Genomic DNA, 19939 nt, shown 5'->3' on the forward strand with positions numbered 1-19939 from the left:
GGGCTGTCACTTTCCCACCATCTTGTGACATTTATCGGGAATTATGAACCTTTCAGGCGGGCTGTGTGAAAACGCTGATTGGTATTTTTCCACTTGGTAAACTTTTATTCAAGATATCACCTGCTTCACCAGTGATGGGACATTGTGATCGTCTAGGATTGTGATTCGTCCAAAACGTAAAGACTGGCAGAGGTTTCTAGAAATGGGCAATGTGTTGACTGTGATATTTATGCTTCCTAATTCTTGTGAGAAATCATAAACACGATCACCGTCATCACATTAATGAGTATCATTAGTGACGCCAAATGGCATACAGTAATGACATTGTTCAAGGTGATTTGAGCAAAGTGGTTATTTCCGGAGGGTGCATCAAATTGGTCGTCCTTCGCATCATTCACGACCCAAGAAGTAGCTCTCAGTTTCAAAACGGTTGGTTGGTTACCCGTGCACTAGAGGGAATCTACGTACTGTTGGTGCAATGCGCAACACACTTTGAGAACCACTACCACTGCATATTGTGCTGTAATACATTTTGAACTTCTATGCAAAAATTCTACCACCCAAGTTGGTAATGCACTTTTTCTGTACTCCCCCCTAACACACGCACACACACACACACACACACACACACACACACACACACACACACACACACATCTATGGTGAGTTACAATCATTCACTTTCATTTTAAACAGAGCGCAATGGTGAGGAGCACCGAGGCAGTTGCACGTTAACTTCAAAGCAAAATTTGCAGTCAGCACAAAAGAAGTTGAAGGTGGCTACATTTTAGAAACCATTCAATTCGTATTCATTCAAAAAAAAAACACCTATTACTCCAAAGGGATTTTTTTGTTCATGGTGATAGGTTTTGCCAGCTGTCTGTCCGATTTTTATTGTCACCAGATTTCCAGTGAACCACCGAGACGCACCTGAGACAATTGACGGGGCAGCGCGCGCGCCTCCCTCCCGGTTGATGCCGACGGTCATGACCATGAACGGTGACGGCCGCTCGCTCGCCGCCGCGCCGCTGGACCTGAGCACCGGTCAGCGGGGGAACACGTCGTCCGCAGCGGAACCAGAATGCGGAACTTGCCGGAAGGAGACCGTCCGCTCACCTGCGCCGACGCCTCCGCACACTTGCGGCACGTTCGCTGCGGCGCCCGGCTGCCTTCGCAAAAAGCCGGCCGACAAAGCTTCCCTCCGGCTTCCTTTTCGGAAACGACCGATCACCGTGGAGCCGGAGGAGCGAGCGTCAGGAGAAGCGGGGCCGGCGAGGTGTCTTTCCCGGACTGGAGAGGCTGCTGATCCGCCGCCGCGAACGAGGACAGCCGAGGGTCGGCTGGCTGTTGCTCGGGTAACCCGGACGCACAGTGACGAGGCTCCGCGCACTTTTGAAGTTCGTCCCGTCCACGCCGTGCCCCCGTTGACTTATGGTGAGTACCGCGACGACCTCTCGTGACATTAGTTACATTTGGACACGCGCTGAAATGCCGTCCATCGTGTATTCGCGGGTGAGAGGGACCGGCTCGCCCGCAATTTGTTAAAATCCGCTTATAATTGGCGCCAGTTCAAATGCATTGGGGACGTTTGTTTTTCATACCCAGAAACAAAGAACTTTAAAAATACATATGTACAGTACTGTAGTTTTTAAACTTTTTTATGTAACGGACTGACTTTATATCACATATATTGTACTTAAAATATAACAATTTTATCGAATGGCCCAATTATATACAATATAAGAAAAAATGTTAGGTATATTGAGTTTTTCGGACAGCTTTCAGAATGAATGCAACTTTACAGGTGAACTTAATTTGACCTCATATTTATGTCACAAATAGTTCTGCTGATTCTGCCTCATACGCTCATGGAAAAAAAATCTAAATTTACACACTCGGGAACTTTTATTACTTTCTTGTTTAATCTATTCAATGGATGTTTACTTAATGCAAATAAAACTAATTTTTATTTTTTTTATGTATTTAATTAAATGCAATATGTCTTCCTTCCAACTGGTGTCACTTCACAATTATGTTTCACCAAAAGCTGTCAAGAGCTTCATAAACACTCTCACACATATACACGAGGACAGTGATTCTTAACCTTGTTATAGGTACCGAACCCAACCAGTTCGTATGCACATTCACCGAACTCATTAGTGAAAAATAAAAATATGATTTTTTTTTTTTACAAATTCAAGACAAAAAAAATGCATTTATTAAAAAGAGGAAAAAAAGTCAACACAATTAGTAGAAGTATAAAGTATACGTTTTTTAATTGTGCACAAAATGAACCAGCCAGTGATGGCCAAGCAGGCGTGTCATAACTAACTGACATGTTGAGTCGGGTGTGTCTTAACCTCCATGGCAGAGGTTCCATCGAACCCCTGAGACCGATTGATTGAACCCCTCAGGTTCGATTGAACCCAGGTTAAGAACCACTGCACTAGGGCATAGGTGTCAATGTCCGGTCCTCGAAGGCCGGCGTCCTGCGTGTTTTTCATCTGTCCCTGCTGCAACACACCTGATCCAAATGATCAGCTCATCAGCAACAATATAACATAAGTTGCAAGGCACAGTGAAAGATTGATAAGAATGATGATGAAGCCAAAATGGAAGGTTTCAATTAAAATATCAATATTAATCTACACCCCCACTGGCCAGATCATTAGGTACACCTACACATGACACATCTAATATTTTGGAGCCCTTCATTAGCTCCATGACAAGGTTACAAAAAATATATATGGCAATTAGCAGTGTGACGCAGTCCACTCTACAATCAAAATCCTAAACGTTAAAATGATACCCATCGTGTCAATCACATATGAGGGCTGTAACCTTTTGTAGAGTCAAAATAATTGCGTTGGGTCTCATGAAACAGCGCTGGTGAAGGCTACCTAATATGGTCCAAATTCCCACAGTGTTACTCGAAACGCGCTTCCTCCTGTGGCTTATATGTTGAGTGACACATGGCCTCTGTCGTGTCATCAAGGGCTCATGCAACCGACGACTCATTGAGAAAATGTCCAGTCAGTGATTCCCCTTTTGTCTGAAGTAGCTCACAGGGTCAGCCCCAAGTCAAATCCACCACTGATTGCGCTGCTGTGTTTGTCAGGTCACTACTCGATGTACGTCTACCCAGAGTTGGGCCATCTCGGCTTCCACCACACACAGTACCTGCTGACGAGCGTCGCGCTGGCCACTCGGCAAGATGAAGACGGAGACACGTATGAGCTTTTCCTCTTAAGTTGTCAATCACTACTACAAGGCAAGGCCATTCCATTTATATTGAGCATTTCATCCACGAGGCAACTCAACGTGCTTAACAAAAGCAATGACACAATACCTAAAGCAGGGGTGTCAAACTCATTTCACATGGTGGGCCACATACGGCCTCGGTAGATGTCAAGTGGGCCGGACCATTAAAATGATACAATACTTTGCTATAAATAACCAAAACAATATGTCTTTCCTTTGTTTTGGTATAAAGAAGCACAAGAACATTAGGAAAATGTTGAAATTTAATGAACATATCTTTTACAAAACATTTCATGAAGCACCTTACATTTCCTTCGACAAATGTGCAATTTACTTTTATCATTCACATATATGCATTGCAACTGATCCCACTGATTGTACAAACTTTAACAAGTAATTGGTATTGAAAAATATAGTAATGCACTTTAAGATTAAACAAGATTCAGAAAGAAAGCAAGTTTTAAAGCATTTACACGTGCATATAAAGTCTAAATGTAATCCCTGCCTACACCTTACAAACTAAGGAGAGTGCTATTAAATGTGTAAATTTGAGAGTGCTATTGATAGCATCTGCTGTCATGGGTCTGTCTCAGTGACAGACTGAGGCTGCTGTTGTCTTCTTCTCTGATCAAAACAGTGCCCCCTTGCGGATACTCAATGAATTGCACCTGATTAAAAATATTAATTCTGTGTCTTTAATGCATTTTTTTCACTTTTACATTATCCTGCGGGCCTGATTGAACCTACTTGCGGGCCGGTTCCGGCCCGCGGGCCGTATGTTTGACACCCCTGCTTTACATAATCATCTCGCGGGCCGGATTAAACTCCTTTGCGGGCCGGATCCGGCCCGCGGGCCGTATGTTTGACACCACTGACCTAAAGGCATTTAAAGACACAACAGGTAATGGCATTCAGAGGCAACGCAGAGAAAACAAAAGTAGCTGACTAAAATGGCGAGAAGGATTTACACTGACAACATTGAAACACCTTAACAGAAGACGTCAAAAACATTGAAATTAGGTTTTTTAAATTTGTGCAAAGATCATACTCTGAAACAGATTGAAACATTTTTAAAAGACCATCGTCAACCTGGATTGAAAAGCATTTACACTTGAATTTGACTTCACTCTTCTGGGCAGCTTTTTCAATTTGCATGCAGCATAACAGCTAAATGAGGCCTCGTCATGTTTGCTTTGAACTCTGGGCTCCAGTAATTGACTCAGGTCTACAGACCTCAAAGCCCTACTGGGTTTTTATTCAATCAGAATTTCTTTCATGTAGTCAGGACCTATATAGTCCAATAACAGATTGTTACAGTCTATTCTACACCTGACCGGGAGCAAGTGTAAAGCCTTTAGGACTGGAGTAGCATCTTTTGATCTCGTAGTACTAGCCAGAAGTCGGGCTGCAGCTGTTTGATGCTCTTTTGAGGGAATCGAGCCATAGACCGTTAAAATAATCAAGACTTACTGGAGGTAAAAGCATTGCTAAGTTTCTCCTGGTCTGCTTGGAGCACGCAACCCTTCACTTTGGGTATGGCTTAGATTAGCATTTCAAAATCTTGTGTCACAAATATTTTCAGTATAGTTTGAAGACTGACTGTATCGGCTATAATTTCCCCACCGTGCTTTTCTCAAGGAGCTATTTGCAAGCGCATATACAAGATGTTTGTGTGCAACGTGATGGCTACCGTGCATCGCCGCTTACGTCAATGCGGGTCCTTGGGGTCGCTAAAAGCAAGAGTGTGATGTATCAAGCACCCGGTGTGGTTTTTCTCGGGTATGTGCGCCTCGCCAATTGGGCCTTTTTGAATGAATAGGCCCGAAAAACCAAACATCCGCTCCTTACTTCCTCATTTACCGCTCTCTCTGTCTGTCTCTATCAGCTTCAGCTTCCTATTATGCTGATGTGTGCTCTCTGACGTGTGCGCACGTTCTTCTCGCATCCAAGTCAGAGGAGGCCTCGCTTTGTTTGGCCCGGGTCATGTGCCCATTTGTGCATCAATTTAAATCCCATTTCTGTCCCATCGGAAAGCATGGAAATGAGATTATAGCGCCCCAGTGTGAAAATTTTGTCATTGTTCAACTGAACTAACTGCACAGGCAATATTTTAAGTACAAGGGTAAAAAAGAGTTGCGTATGAAACTAAAATGAAATAAATGAGAGTGATACCCCGTTGATCTTGATGACACTCAGGACCCATCTGCAGTCAAAGAAAACACAAAGATCATTAAAAATAAATAAATACAGTGGTACCTGTACTAATGAAATTAATTGGTTCTGGATGATATTTCTTAACTAGAAAATGTTGTAAGTAGAGACGCGTTCACCCAACCCCCCAAAATTCAGACAGAAATGTTTTCTAAAGCATAAAGATGTATCAAAATATGTGACAAATACATGTTACAATTAGATTATTGCACAATAAATGAGAGTTGTGCATAATGTAAAAAACAAAGAATAGAGTAAAGACTAAAAATGATGGTCATTTAACTTTAAACTGCGTCCTCTTCGTTTTTTGCACTCTTTAGTTCATATTCTCTCTCGGAAGTGGTTTTCGCCTGGCATTTTGTCAAGACTGACCCAAGGACGTTTGCTTTTGTCGGCTTTTAACAATCCTTTGAAAATGTCCAAGTCACACATCAGCATAGTGAGCGATCGCCCGACTGGTGAACACTTTTTCTGGGTGATTCACATTTATGTAAAACTATCGTAAAATTTCGTATGAAGAGACGTTCGTAAGTAGAGGTACCACTGTACTTTTATTGTAGGCATTAGTGGTCGCGCTCTGGGGTGGTTTAGATCCTACTTGGCGCCTTTTGTGTTAGCCTTGGTTGCTCTGCCTCCCACTCTGCCCCACTGTCGTTTGGTGTTCCACAGGGTTCAATTTTGGGGCCCCTGTTGTTTCCAATGTATTTGCTAATCCTGTTTTCCATCTTGGGAAAGCATTTCGATGACAGTCAGATCTATGTCCTGCAAGGCAAAAAGAATTTTCTCCTTCAGGCCACTTTTGTCTTGTCTGGAGGAGTTCAAAGCCTGCATAGCACTGAATTTCAATAAAAAGCATACAGAAGTTATGGTGTTTGGTCCAGTGGCACTTGTACATCTCAATCCAACAGTCTGACTTTTTGAGTCCTGTGCTGGTTAATGTTAACTGTCATACAAGTCAGGGCTCCAGACTACCCTTCATTGGTCACATTTTTCCCCTTAAATGTTAAGTTATTCATTCCATTAAATGGTCGGTTGATTGAGTTCTTCTTAATACCGAAATTGAACACATCCACACAATAGCCATTTTATACAGTCAACATTTTTACCCGTTGTATTAATTGGTTCATTAATTATACTTCTGAATTATTAATTATTGAGTTAAATTATTTTAAATGTTGAATTATTTTAAGAAATTATTCAGCCGTTCACCCAACCCCCCAAAATTCAGACAGAAATGTTTTCTAAAGCATAAAGATGTATCAAAATATGTGACAAATACATGTTACAATTAGATTATTGCACAATAAATGAGAGTTGTGCATAATGTAAAAAACAAAGAATAGAGTAAAGACTAAAAATGATGGTCATTTAACTTTAAACTGCGTCCTCTTCGTTTTTTGCACTCTTTAGTTCATATTCTCTCTCGGAAGTGGTTTTCGCCTGGCATTTTGTCAAGACTGACCCAAGGACGTTTGCTTTTGTCGGCTTTTAACAATCCTTTGAAAATGTCCAAGTCACACATCAGCATAGTGAGCGATCGCCCGACTGGTGAACACTTTTTCTGGGTGATTCACATTTATGTAAAACTATCGTAAAATTTCGTATGAAGAGACGTTCGTAAGTAGAGGTACCACTGTACTTTTATTGTAGGCATTAGTGGTCGCGCTCTGGGGTGGTTTAGATCCTACTTGGCGCCTTTTGTGTTAGCCTTGGTTGCTCTGCCTCCCACTCTGCCCCACTGTCGTTTGGTGTTCCACAGGGTTCAATTTTGGGGCCCCTGTTGTTTCCAATGTATTTGCTAATCCTGTTTTCCATCTTGGGAAAGCATTTCGATGACAGTCAGATCTATGTCCTGCAAGGCAAAAAGAATTTTCTCCTTCAGGCCACTTTTGTCTTGTCTGGAGGAGTTCAAAGCCTGCATAGCACTGAATTTCAATAAAAAGCATACAGAAGTTATGGTGTTTGGTCCAGTGGCACTTGTACATCTCAATCCAACAGTCTGACTTTTTGAGTCCTGTGCTGGTTAATGTTAACTGTCATACAAGTCAGGGCTCCAGACTACCCTTCATTGGTCACATTTTTCCCCTTAAATGTTAAGTTATTCATTCCATTAAATGGTCGGTTGATTGAGTTCTTCTTAATACCGAAATTGAACACATCCACACAATAGCCATTTTATACAGTCAACATTTTTACCCGTTGTATTAATTGGTTCATTAATTATACTTCTGAATTATTAATTATTGAGTTAAATTATTTTAAATGTTGAATTATTTTAAGAAATTATTCAGCCCTTGAACACACACTTTCCCACCCCTGCTTGAGATGCTCACAGGTGTGAAGTCTAAAGCATGACGGAGGCATAAGACGTGACGTCGATGTATGTTGTGTTTCTCGTCTGCTGCAACTTTTGGGGTTATCTGCATGCGGCCGTGTGGTCTGCCCCACTTCCAGGAACTCAGCACAGTTTCACCTTATGAGAAAAGGAGACCAATTGATGGTGGCAGTAAAGAGAACACCGTCGGCGCGGTTTTGGGACGACATACTGTACAGAGTACAGTACGGGTGATCAGGATAGACACAGCATTATGCACTGCTGCAGAATCTGCACGATGCAAAAATGTTGCCTTTACCAAGATGAAAATGCTGATTCGATGAGAATTCTGTCAATGAAATAGACACACTTGCAAGAAAAGTACATGCATTATTTGTAAAAATCTGGATTTCTTTGTAAATTGAATCTCAAAATGTCATCTGATCACACCGACATTGATGCGCACTGTACGCCACGTCTGCGTCAGCCTACGCCTCCAAATGCACGGAGGACTTCAGCGTCAGGAAGGCCATCTGCACCCAAGCCAAGAAAAAACCCTGGATGACCGACATACAAAAGATGTCCAACTCAGCCTTCAAATAGGGCAACGTGTTATATAATGACCGTATCTTCTATGATAACTACTCACCAGGACACGGGAAACAACAGCACATCTGTGTTTAGATCTGAAGCTATTGCCAGAATGCTAACCATGACATGGCAAGAGCTTGCGGTGAAAAAGAGATGGGCAGTTTTCCTCATCGATCGCTTTTCTTTTGGGTGGGCATCAAATCCTGGTTTAGAATGACTTTTGGAAGACTCATGAATCCCGCCCCCCACTCCCACACACACACACACACACACACACACACACACACACACACACAAAGCCTCACCAATGGCAAATGATGCTTTGTTAACAGGGCTTGCCGACCAAAATGTTCGCCAGCAATGCATTGTGGGTAATCTAAAGAGCTCAAAACACTCTAACACCGGGGAATAAAAAAAAAAACTGCATCGTAGTAAATGTCTCCTTTTAAGGCAGGTTAGAATTGAGCCTTTGTTAACCCAGAAGTCATCAAGCTGTGTGCGTGATGATGTCACTTACAGGAATGAGTAGCAGCTGCAGACTTTCACATACATCTGCTTTTTTCACTTCACATGCCTCGGTGACGCTTCCTATGCGTTACCGCATTTGCTTCTATCAAATATCTTCCATCAAAGGCGCTCTCATTACCGTTTGACGATGCCCCGATGCGTCCTGTGCACAGGGCGCTTGGAACATCTTCTCGAGAAAAGGCGACGGTTTCCTGTTGCACAATCTTTGCAGTTTGGCAAGAAAAGCCCCTTCTCGTGCTAACATAGATGGATTTCACACCGCCTGGCCACATGAAGAATGCGGCCATTGTTAGCAACAGCAGGAAGTGACGTGAAAACCCTTCATGCCACTCTTACTGGAAGCTAGCGGCTGCGTGAAAGAAAAAAAAAAGAGATAACGGCAGTGCAGGTGCGCTCCCTTGTCGATTGGTGGCCTTTGCAGATTATAGTGTGCCAATATTCCTTCATTTTTAAAAAAAACAACAACAAAAAAACACAATTTTTATTTTTCTGGAACAGATTAATGGCATTTTCATGCGTTTCAATGGGAAAAGATGATTTTAGACACAAGTCTGTGGCGGCCCCCGCTGTAAAGATACATATGGACGCCTAATTGTGGTCTTCATTACAGAGCTCTGCACATAGCGGTGGTGAAAGGAGAGCTGGCCATCGTGCGGCAACTCGTGCATCTGCTGCAGCGCGCTGGCAAAAGCCTCGACATCTACAACAACCTCCGACAGGTGAAGCAACGCATCACATTCTTCATATCGTACACGCACACTGTTGGATTTTATCATCAACATCATCATCAAAGCGCCCATCAGGGCAACATGATGCAACTTGCATCCACACAGCAGGTAAACCACATTCCTCTGCCTCGCCTAACATGGAAAAGAATGAAAGAGGAAGTGGCGCTGTTTCCTGTTGGCCTCGTGTTTTTGCTCGCACATTCTCTCATGACTCGTGATTATTCAATGGAATTCACCTTTTTGTTTGTTGATTTTTTTGGATCCTGTGTTTTGTTTTGGTGATGATCTTTTTCCCGGTTTTAGTATCAAAAGGGATTTGGATTGACTTTTTTTTTTCAGGATTTACCATATTGTGAAAGACAAAATGCCCCTGCAATGATACAGATGAATGATAATGACATTTTCTAATAACACTGCAAGTTGTATACAAAAATGAAGCGTTTAACCCCCTGATATATGCATTTTGGTGGCAAAAGCTTACTCAAAAAAAAAAAAAAAGTAGAAAAATGTCAACCCCACCAAAATGCCAATTTTCTACTAATCATTGCTCTCCTTTCACACAAATTCTAAAATGAAGCATTTTCAAGTAGCTCCTAAATCCGTGCTCTTCATATAAAATCTTTCCAAATAATTTTCAGGGAGCACGGACAATGTTAGTTTTTTACCGAGCCCCAAGAAATGCCAATTGTATTCACACCACGGGCACAAAACACTCTCTGGTGGCAACAAAACGGGTATAGGGTGTGCACAAAATGCAACTTCATAGTGTGGATATTATTCCTGGACAGCTGGGAAAAGCAAGTGTACCTTCTCTAAAAAAAATTTGGTAAAGGATTTAAGCAGTTTCCAGATTGCAGTTTGTTCATTGGCATGATACTGTGCGCTCGTTTTACCGTATGTATTTTGTGGCCACAAATTAGCATTTTATGTGCACTGACACTGTGGCCGCAATTTTTACATTTTTTCCCCTCCATGTCATGTCTGAGGCTCTGTACACTTGAAACTTCAAAACCCTTCTAAATAAAGTTTTTGGATGTAAAAAAAAAAAAAAAAAAGTCACTTCAGTGCACAAATATTCTTATAATCATAGTGCTTTTTAAAAAATACAAAATCTTACTAAAAAATGCTTTTTCTTTGTACCTTATTAATTGCAAAATCTGTGGCGCTTATGGCTTATTTGCACCTCGTAGTCGATTTATTTTATTTTTTTACGAGTACACTCTTTATCTTGACTCGTAAGAAAATTCAGTGCACTTAGTACTTTTGAATAAATCCTCTCCATTTAGCTTTGACAAGCTTGTCAACCAATTTACGGTCCACGTCTTAGTGCACTTTTTATCCACCGGCGTGTTTCTGGCTTGACATTTATTCCAGACATTCCATGATATGCTGCACGGACCGAAGCACATGACATTACATCCACGTTTGTGCTAGTTGCCGCTAAGACAAATGAATTCTTTTTAAGGTTTCGTCGAGTCTCCTGAGGCGTGCAGAGCTTCATACCCCGGGCGGGGGGGTGGGGGGGGTCACCGTACCGAGGTGTCCCACTTACCAGAAATAACACGAGCGCTGTCTTTTTCTCATCGCTGCAAAGTTGTGCGATATCCTGTCTGCTCCCCTGCACCTAAACAATCGCCTCACACCCGCACTTTACAGTACCTATCTCGGCACACGTGTCCTTTTAAAAAAGTTTGCCGTGTTTACATTCTGGCCAGGCGCTATCCATTCATGCTCGTGTGTCTTATACAAGAGCAACACGTAGAAGAAGAGAATATTTCCAATACTTCAGAGTTTCTGTGGTTGGAGTGCATGGAGCATTTTGACAAGAGTGATACTATCGGTGCCCTTCATGAACGATACTGCAAGTGCTCGAATGCCGCCGAATAAAGAGAACATGACGGATGTTTAAACACTCAGTATGTGCGCCCAAATCCTTCGGGGGGGGCGGGGGGGCACACCGACTTTGCGCTGATTATCATGCACATAAGAATGCGGTGACTGCGACGCGAGTGACAACTGCAATTTGGTAGGCCTGTCTGTCCTGGGATGACTCACGAAAAATTGTCGAGAACCATTTTTGTTTTAGTGGCCATCTTAGGCAAGGCCAGCCAGTTTTATTTAGACAGCGCATTTCGTACATAAGATAACTCAATTTGAATTGACCCGAGTCTGCTTACCTCAGAACACTTTAGGATTATTTTGGCCATGTTCAGAGGTTCTCCAAATATAAACACATTGTTGATAGCTTGTTTTTCTTTTCTGCTACCAAATTTTAAACTGTACCTATGTGAATTTTTGAAGGTATGTTTGTCAAGAATAGACCCACAAAAAAGCCCAGAGAACCACGCCGCAACTCAGGGGGCTGCCATTTTGGTTGTATAGTGCACTCTGCTGTCGATTGGAATTGACGTCCGACTGCCCTCGGGCTCGCATTGGAAACGTAACGAGAACAAACCGAGAAGCGGTGTTCACAACACGAGCCTGAAGGCAGATTTTATTTTTTTCCATTTTTTGCTATTAGTGGGTCGGGCCAGTCCTTATTCCCTGCCAATAGTGGGGGTCAACTGTATCTGTGTGTTACATATGTACTGATAAGAGGTGGAGCCTAATTGGGTGTCGTGTGAGGTCAGCGAATCTGCGTGCGAGTGTCCAGGCGTGAGCTGTGGCTGTCAGCTGCTCCCGTGTTCATGAGCTTTGTGTTTTACTGTTTTCCTGGCATTCACTGGTGAAAAGGTGCATGACGACTGTGGCTCTCCTTTCCCACAAACGAAGGCATCAGAGATTGTAAGCGTATTAGTGGACAGCAACCCCCCAAACACCCCACCCCCCCAAAAAAAATCACTATAAGCCATAGATTTGCACAATATATTTAGCGATAGACAAGTCGATACATTTCACACCATAAATCACCGATGTGGCAGGGTAGTTGTGAGCCGTGGCATAGCAGGCAAACACGGCACATATAAAAAGAAAAAACATCACATTGATTGAGATTCACTTCTTTGTTTTGGTACACGCACACGCCAAGCATCTGCCTGTTGATGTGTACTTTGATATCGTTGTTCCGAGAAGTCACGTGACAACCCCCCCCTCGCCCAACCCCTCCTCGTCTTGCTTGAGGCTGTTTCGTAACATACCTGAGGTTCACAGGGTGGTTCGCGGGGACTTTCCCTTCTTGCACGTCGCGCTGTTCCTCTCTCTCTCTCTCTCTCACTCGCTCGCGCTCTCATAGCACTTCTAACTCAAAGTCGCTGTGACGGTATCAGCCCCCCCCCCCCATGTTTATTTGTGTGCAAGCAGGAAAGCATGAGCTCTTTGCAGTTGTCTGCTTGGCGTGGCATGAGAGGCATTTCATGGTCCACTCATCTCTGAGGAATGCCAGAGTACGTAGGGAAAGATGAGGGATTTTCCCTCGCCATCCTGCCTTCCTGCTCTTCCTTGTTCCACACGCACGCACGCATGCACGCACACTTCCTCTTATCGATGCCCTAGTTTTGTTTTAGTCACTCTCGAGGCTTTTTTTTTTTTTTTTTTACGGGAAAGGCCGCTTCGAAAGCCTAATTATGGAGAGGAGATGGGTCGGTTCCTGTTCGATAGGATCAGAATGACGCATTCAGGAATACTGTAAATATATGAGTCTGTGTGTGTTTGTACATGTGCGTGGATGTGTGTGCGTGGATGAGTGAGTCACAAGATTCAGGGAAAATGACGGACAACGGCGTAATTGGGTGAAGTCCATAAAGACGATCTTTTAACTTTATTGCTTAACTGGAAAGTCGGCCCCTTTCCCCAGCAGTGAAAATACAAGTCAGTCATGCTTAAATTTGAGCATGTATCACCAAAAATAAAACAAAAAAAAAAAACAGCACAGTGGCCCCAGTGTGTAGTGCGCAGATAGGAGGGAGATTCTGGGTTTGAATCCGGGTCATCCTGTGTGGCGTTTGCATGGTGTTTTATGAGGAGCTGCAAGGTAAGTAATTCAGGATGACATTTTACACACACGACTGAAAAGTGTCTCCCACATCTAACTGAAACACTGTCTCACACATGCGCACACACACACTCACACTATATCGTTGAACCGCTATCACACACTTCTCCTTGAACATTCTCCCACGCGCTACTGAAACCTTGAGCCACAACAACGCTACAGAAAAATATTGAGGTTTGTTTTACACTCTGTGCTGTTGACCAGGTGTTATCTAGCTTCAAAAACACTCCCAGAAGATAAAATTACATTTTGCCGTGACAATATTAACAGTTGAATAAGTCAGGTCAGAATTAGACTGCCTTCGAAAATATATACCGGTATGTTAAGTGAACTGGAGAAACGCAATTTATTGATGTAAAACGAATAGCTTGGTCATCTGAAGTGAATGAAAAAAAAAAATCTCATTAACACTCGAAAAAATTTATCTTTTTGTTTCATTAAAAGAGAAACTTTATTCTTTCACGATACTGTTAAAAATCTACTTCGTTATTCGCAAAATTGATTGTCAATTTATTGTTAGGTTGGGTTGTCGCGATGTCTGTGATGTAACTAATACAGGAACTTGTAAACTTAGTTACTTATTAAATGAAGCAATCGGTAAATTGAGGTGCTTTTAAAGTCATGTAATCAGCAAAGTACCCAAGTTACTTTTTCAAGGTAACTGGCAACCACTCAAACATTCGCATGCATGCCTAAAATATTACACAAGCGCAAGATGTCCTCACTTTTATGGTTTAAAAGTCCACACCCACTTCCAATAAGTCAATCAGAGAGCAAAGAGCAAAAGTGAAACTTCATGTGTGTGTTTTTTTCAGTTGCTATTTATTGTGCAACCTGTCCAAATATGAGTGGAAAGTCCACTTCCCTGTGTGCGCTGAACGCAACGCTCGCTTTATTTAAACACGAGCGTCCTTGCTGGGCAGTGTCGACATGTTTATCGGCAGTGTGACACTCGCTGACCTCACACTCGGGAATATCCCGCATTGCTCCAGTGATCCCTCGTAGATTCATTCAGTCTAGTATTTCTCTATTTGAGTCATTCCCGACCGATATCCTGTGAGAATGTATCTTAAGTCATCTGTATATGCCGCTGACGTATATTGACAACCAGAACCATGAAGTGTTCATCATAATAGCTCTTAATAAATATGTAAAAATGACAACATGGTTTTTGGTTTCTTAAATAGGCGTAACACTCAGGCGTTGGGTCCGCTTTGTGTCTTTTCGTGTGTGCTGTGTCGTGACGACATTGAAATGTCATGTGCATTGTGAAACGTCACCTTTTCGGTGCACCTCCAAGTATTTATGACCTCCCCCTTTCCGACAGACTCCCCTTCACCTGGCAGTGATCACTCAGCAAGCCAACATGGTGGAGGCGCTGCTGAGGGCCGGCTCGGACCCCTCGGCGTTGGACCGCAACGGCCAGACGGCGTTGCACCTCTGCTGCGAATACGACCATCCCGCGTGTCTCTCCGTGGTGCTCTCGCTGCCCTCGTCCGCCGCCTGCCTGGAGATGAAAAACTTTCAGGGTAACGCTGCGCTTGTGAGATCCGCAAAGAAACATGAAGTGAAGTACATGAAGCCCGCGATTGGCAAAATCCACACAAGAGCCACCAATTACTGTGGAACGTCTCTTTTTACGAAATTTTGAAGTTACGAAACGTCTCAACAGGAAAAGATTGCCTCTTGTTACGAAAGAAAATTCAAGATACGAAAGGTAAAAAATACAGTGGGACTCGCAGCTCCGAGTTTTCCTGAGTACAAAACAAACAAAACAAACATGGTGAATCGGCAATTAGCTGTTAGGCTGCACGCAAATGGAATAAGCTGCCAACAGAAGTGAAGTCAGCCACACGTGTAAATGCTTTTAAATCCAGGGTAAAAACGCAGTTTTTTCCCCCCTATACATATGAAAGCATTTCTGTAAATTTTTTTTCCATATCGTGTTTTTGTGTTCTTTTTGTACTCTGACGCAACCGTTTTTCTTTACTACGCTTTTAAACGTCTGAAATTCTTTTGGTTGTAAATGCCTTGAAATGTTGCGGGTTTCACCGCACAATCCATGTGCATCTCTCGCTCAGCTGTTTACATTGTGCCCCTCCGCAGGTTTGAGCCCCCTCCACGTGACCGTACTACACGGACACCGAGACTTAGCCGCCATGCTGCTGGCAGCAGGCGCTGACGTCAACACCATGGTTAGTCCGTTCGTTGCGATCAATGACTCGTCAGGCTCTTTTCATTTCATCCCACCTGCGTCAGACGGATGACTTTACCGCACCAACTTCATTAGGACATCAAGAGTGGCCAGAGTCCCCTCATTCTCGCGGTGGAGAGCAACAATGCGGAGATGGTCCGCTTCCTCATTGAGGTAAACAGATTGTGTGGGAAGCCTTGTGACTCAGCTTCAGATGAAACACTGGCTTTGAAACGTCTTGGTTCTAAAATGACCACATTAAGCTACCCGTTGATTTAAAAAAAAAAAAAAAGTAAAAAAAGGCCTTTAATTGGCTTCCAAACTGTCTCCGTGAACGCTAAATGAGGAAACACCGTAGGCAAACACATTTAAAATTAGCATCTGTGTGGCGTTGTGGTGGTGGTGTTGCTGCCGTCTAAGCAGCAGGTATCTGAACACAAATGGTGCTGCAACACATGCAGATAGACCATGGAACAACACTCACAGCCATATATTATTTATCCTCTGTGAAGAACGACGACTAGTACTGCCTGACTGAGAAGCAGAGAGAGGAACTGAGCCTCCATTGTAGGATATTCGTATGTCTGTCTTGTTCTGCCCCTAGGTGGCCAAGATTCACACACCAGAATGATAGATCAGGTTGTTGAGAAGTACAAATCATGTTGGGGTTAAAAACAAACAAACAAAAAAAAAACAAGTAAATAAACCCAAATATTTGATGACCCCCCCCCCCCGCCCCCAGGAGAACCATCAAATCTGTCACAATTAAATTGAAATTGCGTGGCACCACAACAGACATGCAAAGAGAGGGGCGCCCACCAAAACGCATGGACCAGACATTATTCAGAAGGAAGGACAGAGAAAAAAAACATTGAATGAAAAAAAAAAAAAACCCACACACACGTACATAGTGGGGGCCAACTGCAAATGCGTACCCAAGTTCAACATGTTTCCTTGTTCGCTCGGTGCAGAGCGGCTGTGATGTGAACAGGCCGTCATACAGCAGCAACACAGCCCTGCACAGCGCCTGCGCGCGGGGCCAGGCGGACGTTGTGCGGGCGCTGCTGAAGAGCGGCGCCGACAGCAGCCTCAAGAACTACCACAACGACACGCCTGTCATGCTGGCCAAGAACAAAAAGGTAAGCTTCAACAATAAGGCCTTGGTGGAGGTCCGGTGCGTAACAAAAATGAGAATGAATAGCACTTCATAAAATTGTACTTTCTGAAAATGTACATCAATGACATGAATGCAAACAATGAAACAGTTTTTGTCACTGTTCATCAGTTGAATGGTGTGCCCACCTTGGCCATCTGGGGGCAGTATAAGACAGACGGACACACTCCTGTACCATGAGGTGTTGTTATGATTAACGCTTAAGTTCTCGGGCAGTCCAGCATGCAGCAGCCAACCCATATTGCAGCAAAGCATGTGATGTCTTGAACTCAGGTGAAATTCATAAGGCTTCATTTCAGACATCTTAACTCCTCTCTCAGCTCCTCGGTGCGGCACTAATATTTGTCATTCTATACGGAGGATAATGAATATATGATTAAGTACCGGTACTTTACTGGTCTACTGCCTGGCTACATGTTGCCTGCAATCTGTTGCTTAAAGGCTGAAAGCACAGTAACATGTATGCTAATGAGCACCAGCACCGCAGTATTTATTTTTCTGACGTCTTTTTACTTTTACCTCCTACATTAGAAAGTGATATCTGTCATGTCTACTCCTTACTTAGCCAAAATAGCATCAAAACGGCAACTGAGGTCTTTATTGTTTGCCCAACAAGGCTGAAAACGCAAGGACAACAGCGACATTCCGGAAAGCGAAACAGCTAGCATGAACGATGACACAACAGATTCAGAGAAGCAAGCTATTCCGCATTCTCTGCCTCACTTACAAGAATTGTCTGATCTGGTTAGCAACTGCATTGTGTCGGGTTTGCTTTTGTGTTTGAAGATTCTCGGATTAATCTGAAAAAACAAATACTTACAAATAAGGTGTTTATTTTTCCAGTTCTTCCTGCGAGCTAATTTAGCAAATTTTTGATTCGAACATTCACAAAATTGTGAGAAAGTGTTTTGATAGTGTCTTGTGAGTTTTTTGGGCAATATGTAATTTAATAAAAGAGGGAAAGCATTTTGTGTGCAGGTTTTTTTTTTTTAGTTGGCAAAAGTTATTAAAATAAGTATTGTCGATTTTTACTCTTAATTACAGGATATACATTTACTGTATTTCAATACATTTCACCCTGCATTTGATGTGCTTTTACTGAAGCAAAGGAATACCAATCAGTGCTTATACTTTAACCAGCGTGTGCTTTCACGAGTCTCTGCACTTTATTTTCGTACACAGTGATTACTTTTACTTCCTAATGAGTGATGCGATGGGTTCAGTTCCATTCAGTTTATTAAAATGATGGGATTGGCAAAGCAGACCATTGCAATGTTAGCATCAAATTAGTTTATCCTGCCATCCAGTGGACAAATATGAATACTGCAGGATGCTCATGATTTTTATCCAGTCACTGTTCTACACTTAATAAGCTATTCTGGAATATTTTTGTGGGATAGAAGCACGGTGGCATAATTGTTAGTGTGAGTATGAGTACCTGATTGCCTAGAAGTGCCCTGTGATTGAGTGGCAACCAGTCCAGGGTGTTGTACCCCATCTCACCTTTGACCCTCAGAATGAGAAAACGGATGAATGGGTTTTGATGGAGCTCGCGGCCATTATAAATGCATCTGGACAAAGAAAAGCAGACGCTGCAGAAATGTGTATTCTTTTGCAGATAGCAGACATCTTACGAGGTAGGGGCTCAAAACCCATACGAATTCCAGATCAACGCGACGACATGTCAGCATCGCCGCACGGCAGCAACTTGATGAGTATCGGTAGGAGAAACTTCATTAAATACAGCTGCACAGTGCAGATTATGGCCCATGCACTCCATTCTTCAATCCAGCCCAATCAGCATTTAAAATGATCATAAGTCCTGGAATATTTGTTGTTTTATTTAGATGTTTTTTTTTTTTGTTTTTGTTTTTTTTAATGAAGTTGGCTCATTAAAATGTATTTATTCCTTTCTTATTTATGTATCAAATAATTTCAGTGATTTACTGTAAGTAGTGAAAATCTAAAAAATGTACTTATTAGTAAAATAATATTAAATAAAATATGTTTTTCTTAATTAGCATGATAAAAGCTAATTTGTATGATTTAAAATAAAATTGTAAATACCGGGCAGGTATGAGAAAATACTTAAATCTAATTTCAAATTAATGAGTCATAATTAAAATCAATTAGAAATAATAATCATTCAATTTTTGTATATATTTAAAAATTTTAAATCTGCATTATTTAAATATTTCTTACATCAACGACAAAAATCAGAGTGAAATTCAAAAAAAGACCAAAATTCACATCAAATACAAAAATAAAAATAGATTAAAATATACATGTTTTATTTGATTAAATCTACCATAATAAGCAACCTGCCACATCTGTTCATATGAAAAATCTTATTTGATCCTTTAGCATTAAAGTTTGCCTGTCACAGAACCCGCCCCCTGCCAATCACCACTGTGATTTTTGTTTTGATTTATTTTGCTTTTTTTTTTCTCTCAATTTTAGGTTCCCCATCTCCAAGCCACAGTGGAGAGTGTTCTCCCTCGATGGCACCACCCATCCTACCCTCCGCCGCCCCCCACTCACCAAGGACTGCGCCAATGCTGGCCTTTCCATTTTACTAGCACACAGTCCTCGTGCATCGAAACTGGTAATTACGCTATCCCTTGGAGCGTCAAACCACCAGGCAAAATGACCAAACTTGGATTCAGGGATGTAGTCAACAAAAAAGGGCAGCTCCTTTGCACACAGAATTTATCGAGTGGAAAAAAAAACAACTACAGTGAACAGCCGGTCCTCAGTTTCAGACGGAGTCGGTTCTTACGCTAACGTACAGGTTAAGTTATCATGAAAGTGCCACGTGACCGCCTACAACAGAACTGTAATTTCTGTTTCATTCGTTACGTGAATGAGCTTTGCCGGAGTGTACAATCTGAGTGTGTATGTGTGTGTGTTTGGGGTGTGTGAGGGTGGTTGGGGGTGGGGGGGTTAA

The 19939-nt window shown here is 42.4% G+C and overlaps 1 protein-coding gene across 2 annotated transcripts; it reads left to right on the top strand.

The window, feature by feature from the left end:
* The first annotated feature begins 210 nt into the window (after positions 1-210).
* Positions 211-19828, top strand: bcl3 (BCL3 transcription coactivator). 2 transcript variants are annotated; one of them, XM_019896102.1, is made up of 10 exons: positions 211-776; positions 905-1434; positions 3119-3230; positions 9516-9624; positions 14952-15153; positions 15731-15819; positions 15915-15992; positions 16790-16957; positions 18611-18713; positions 19453-19828. In XM_019896102.1, exons 2-10 carry the CDS (start codon positions 975-977, stop codon positions 19569-19571), a joined length of 1440 nt encoding a protein of 479 aa, XP_019751661.1. In that variant the 5' UTR covers positions 211-776; positions 905-974; the 3' UTR covers positions 19572-19828. The 2 variants fall into 2 exon arrangements, with proteins under 2 accessions (XP_019751661.1, XP_019751660.1); XM_019896101.1 differs by having other exon boundaries at positions 211-1434.
* The last annotated feature ends 111 nt before the right edge of the window (positions 19829-19939 follow it).

The sequence above is a fragment of the Hippocampus comes genome, unplaced genomic scaffold (assembly GCF_001891065.2).
Source record: "Hippocampus comes isolate QL1 unplaced genomic scaffold, H_comes_QL1_v1.1 scaffold55, whole genome shotgun sequence".
Classification (NCBI taxonomy): domain Eukaryota; kingdom Metazoa; phylum Chordata; class Actinopteri; order Syngnathiformes; family Syngnathidae; genus Hippocampus; species Hippocampus comes.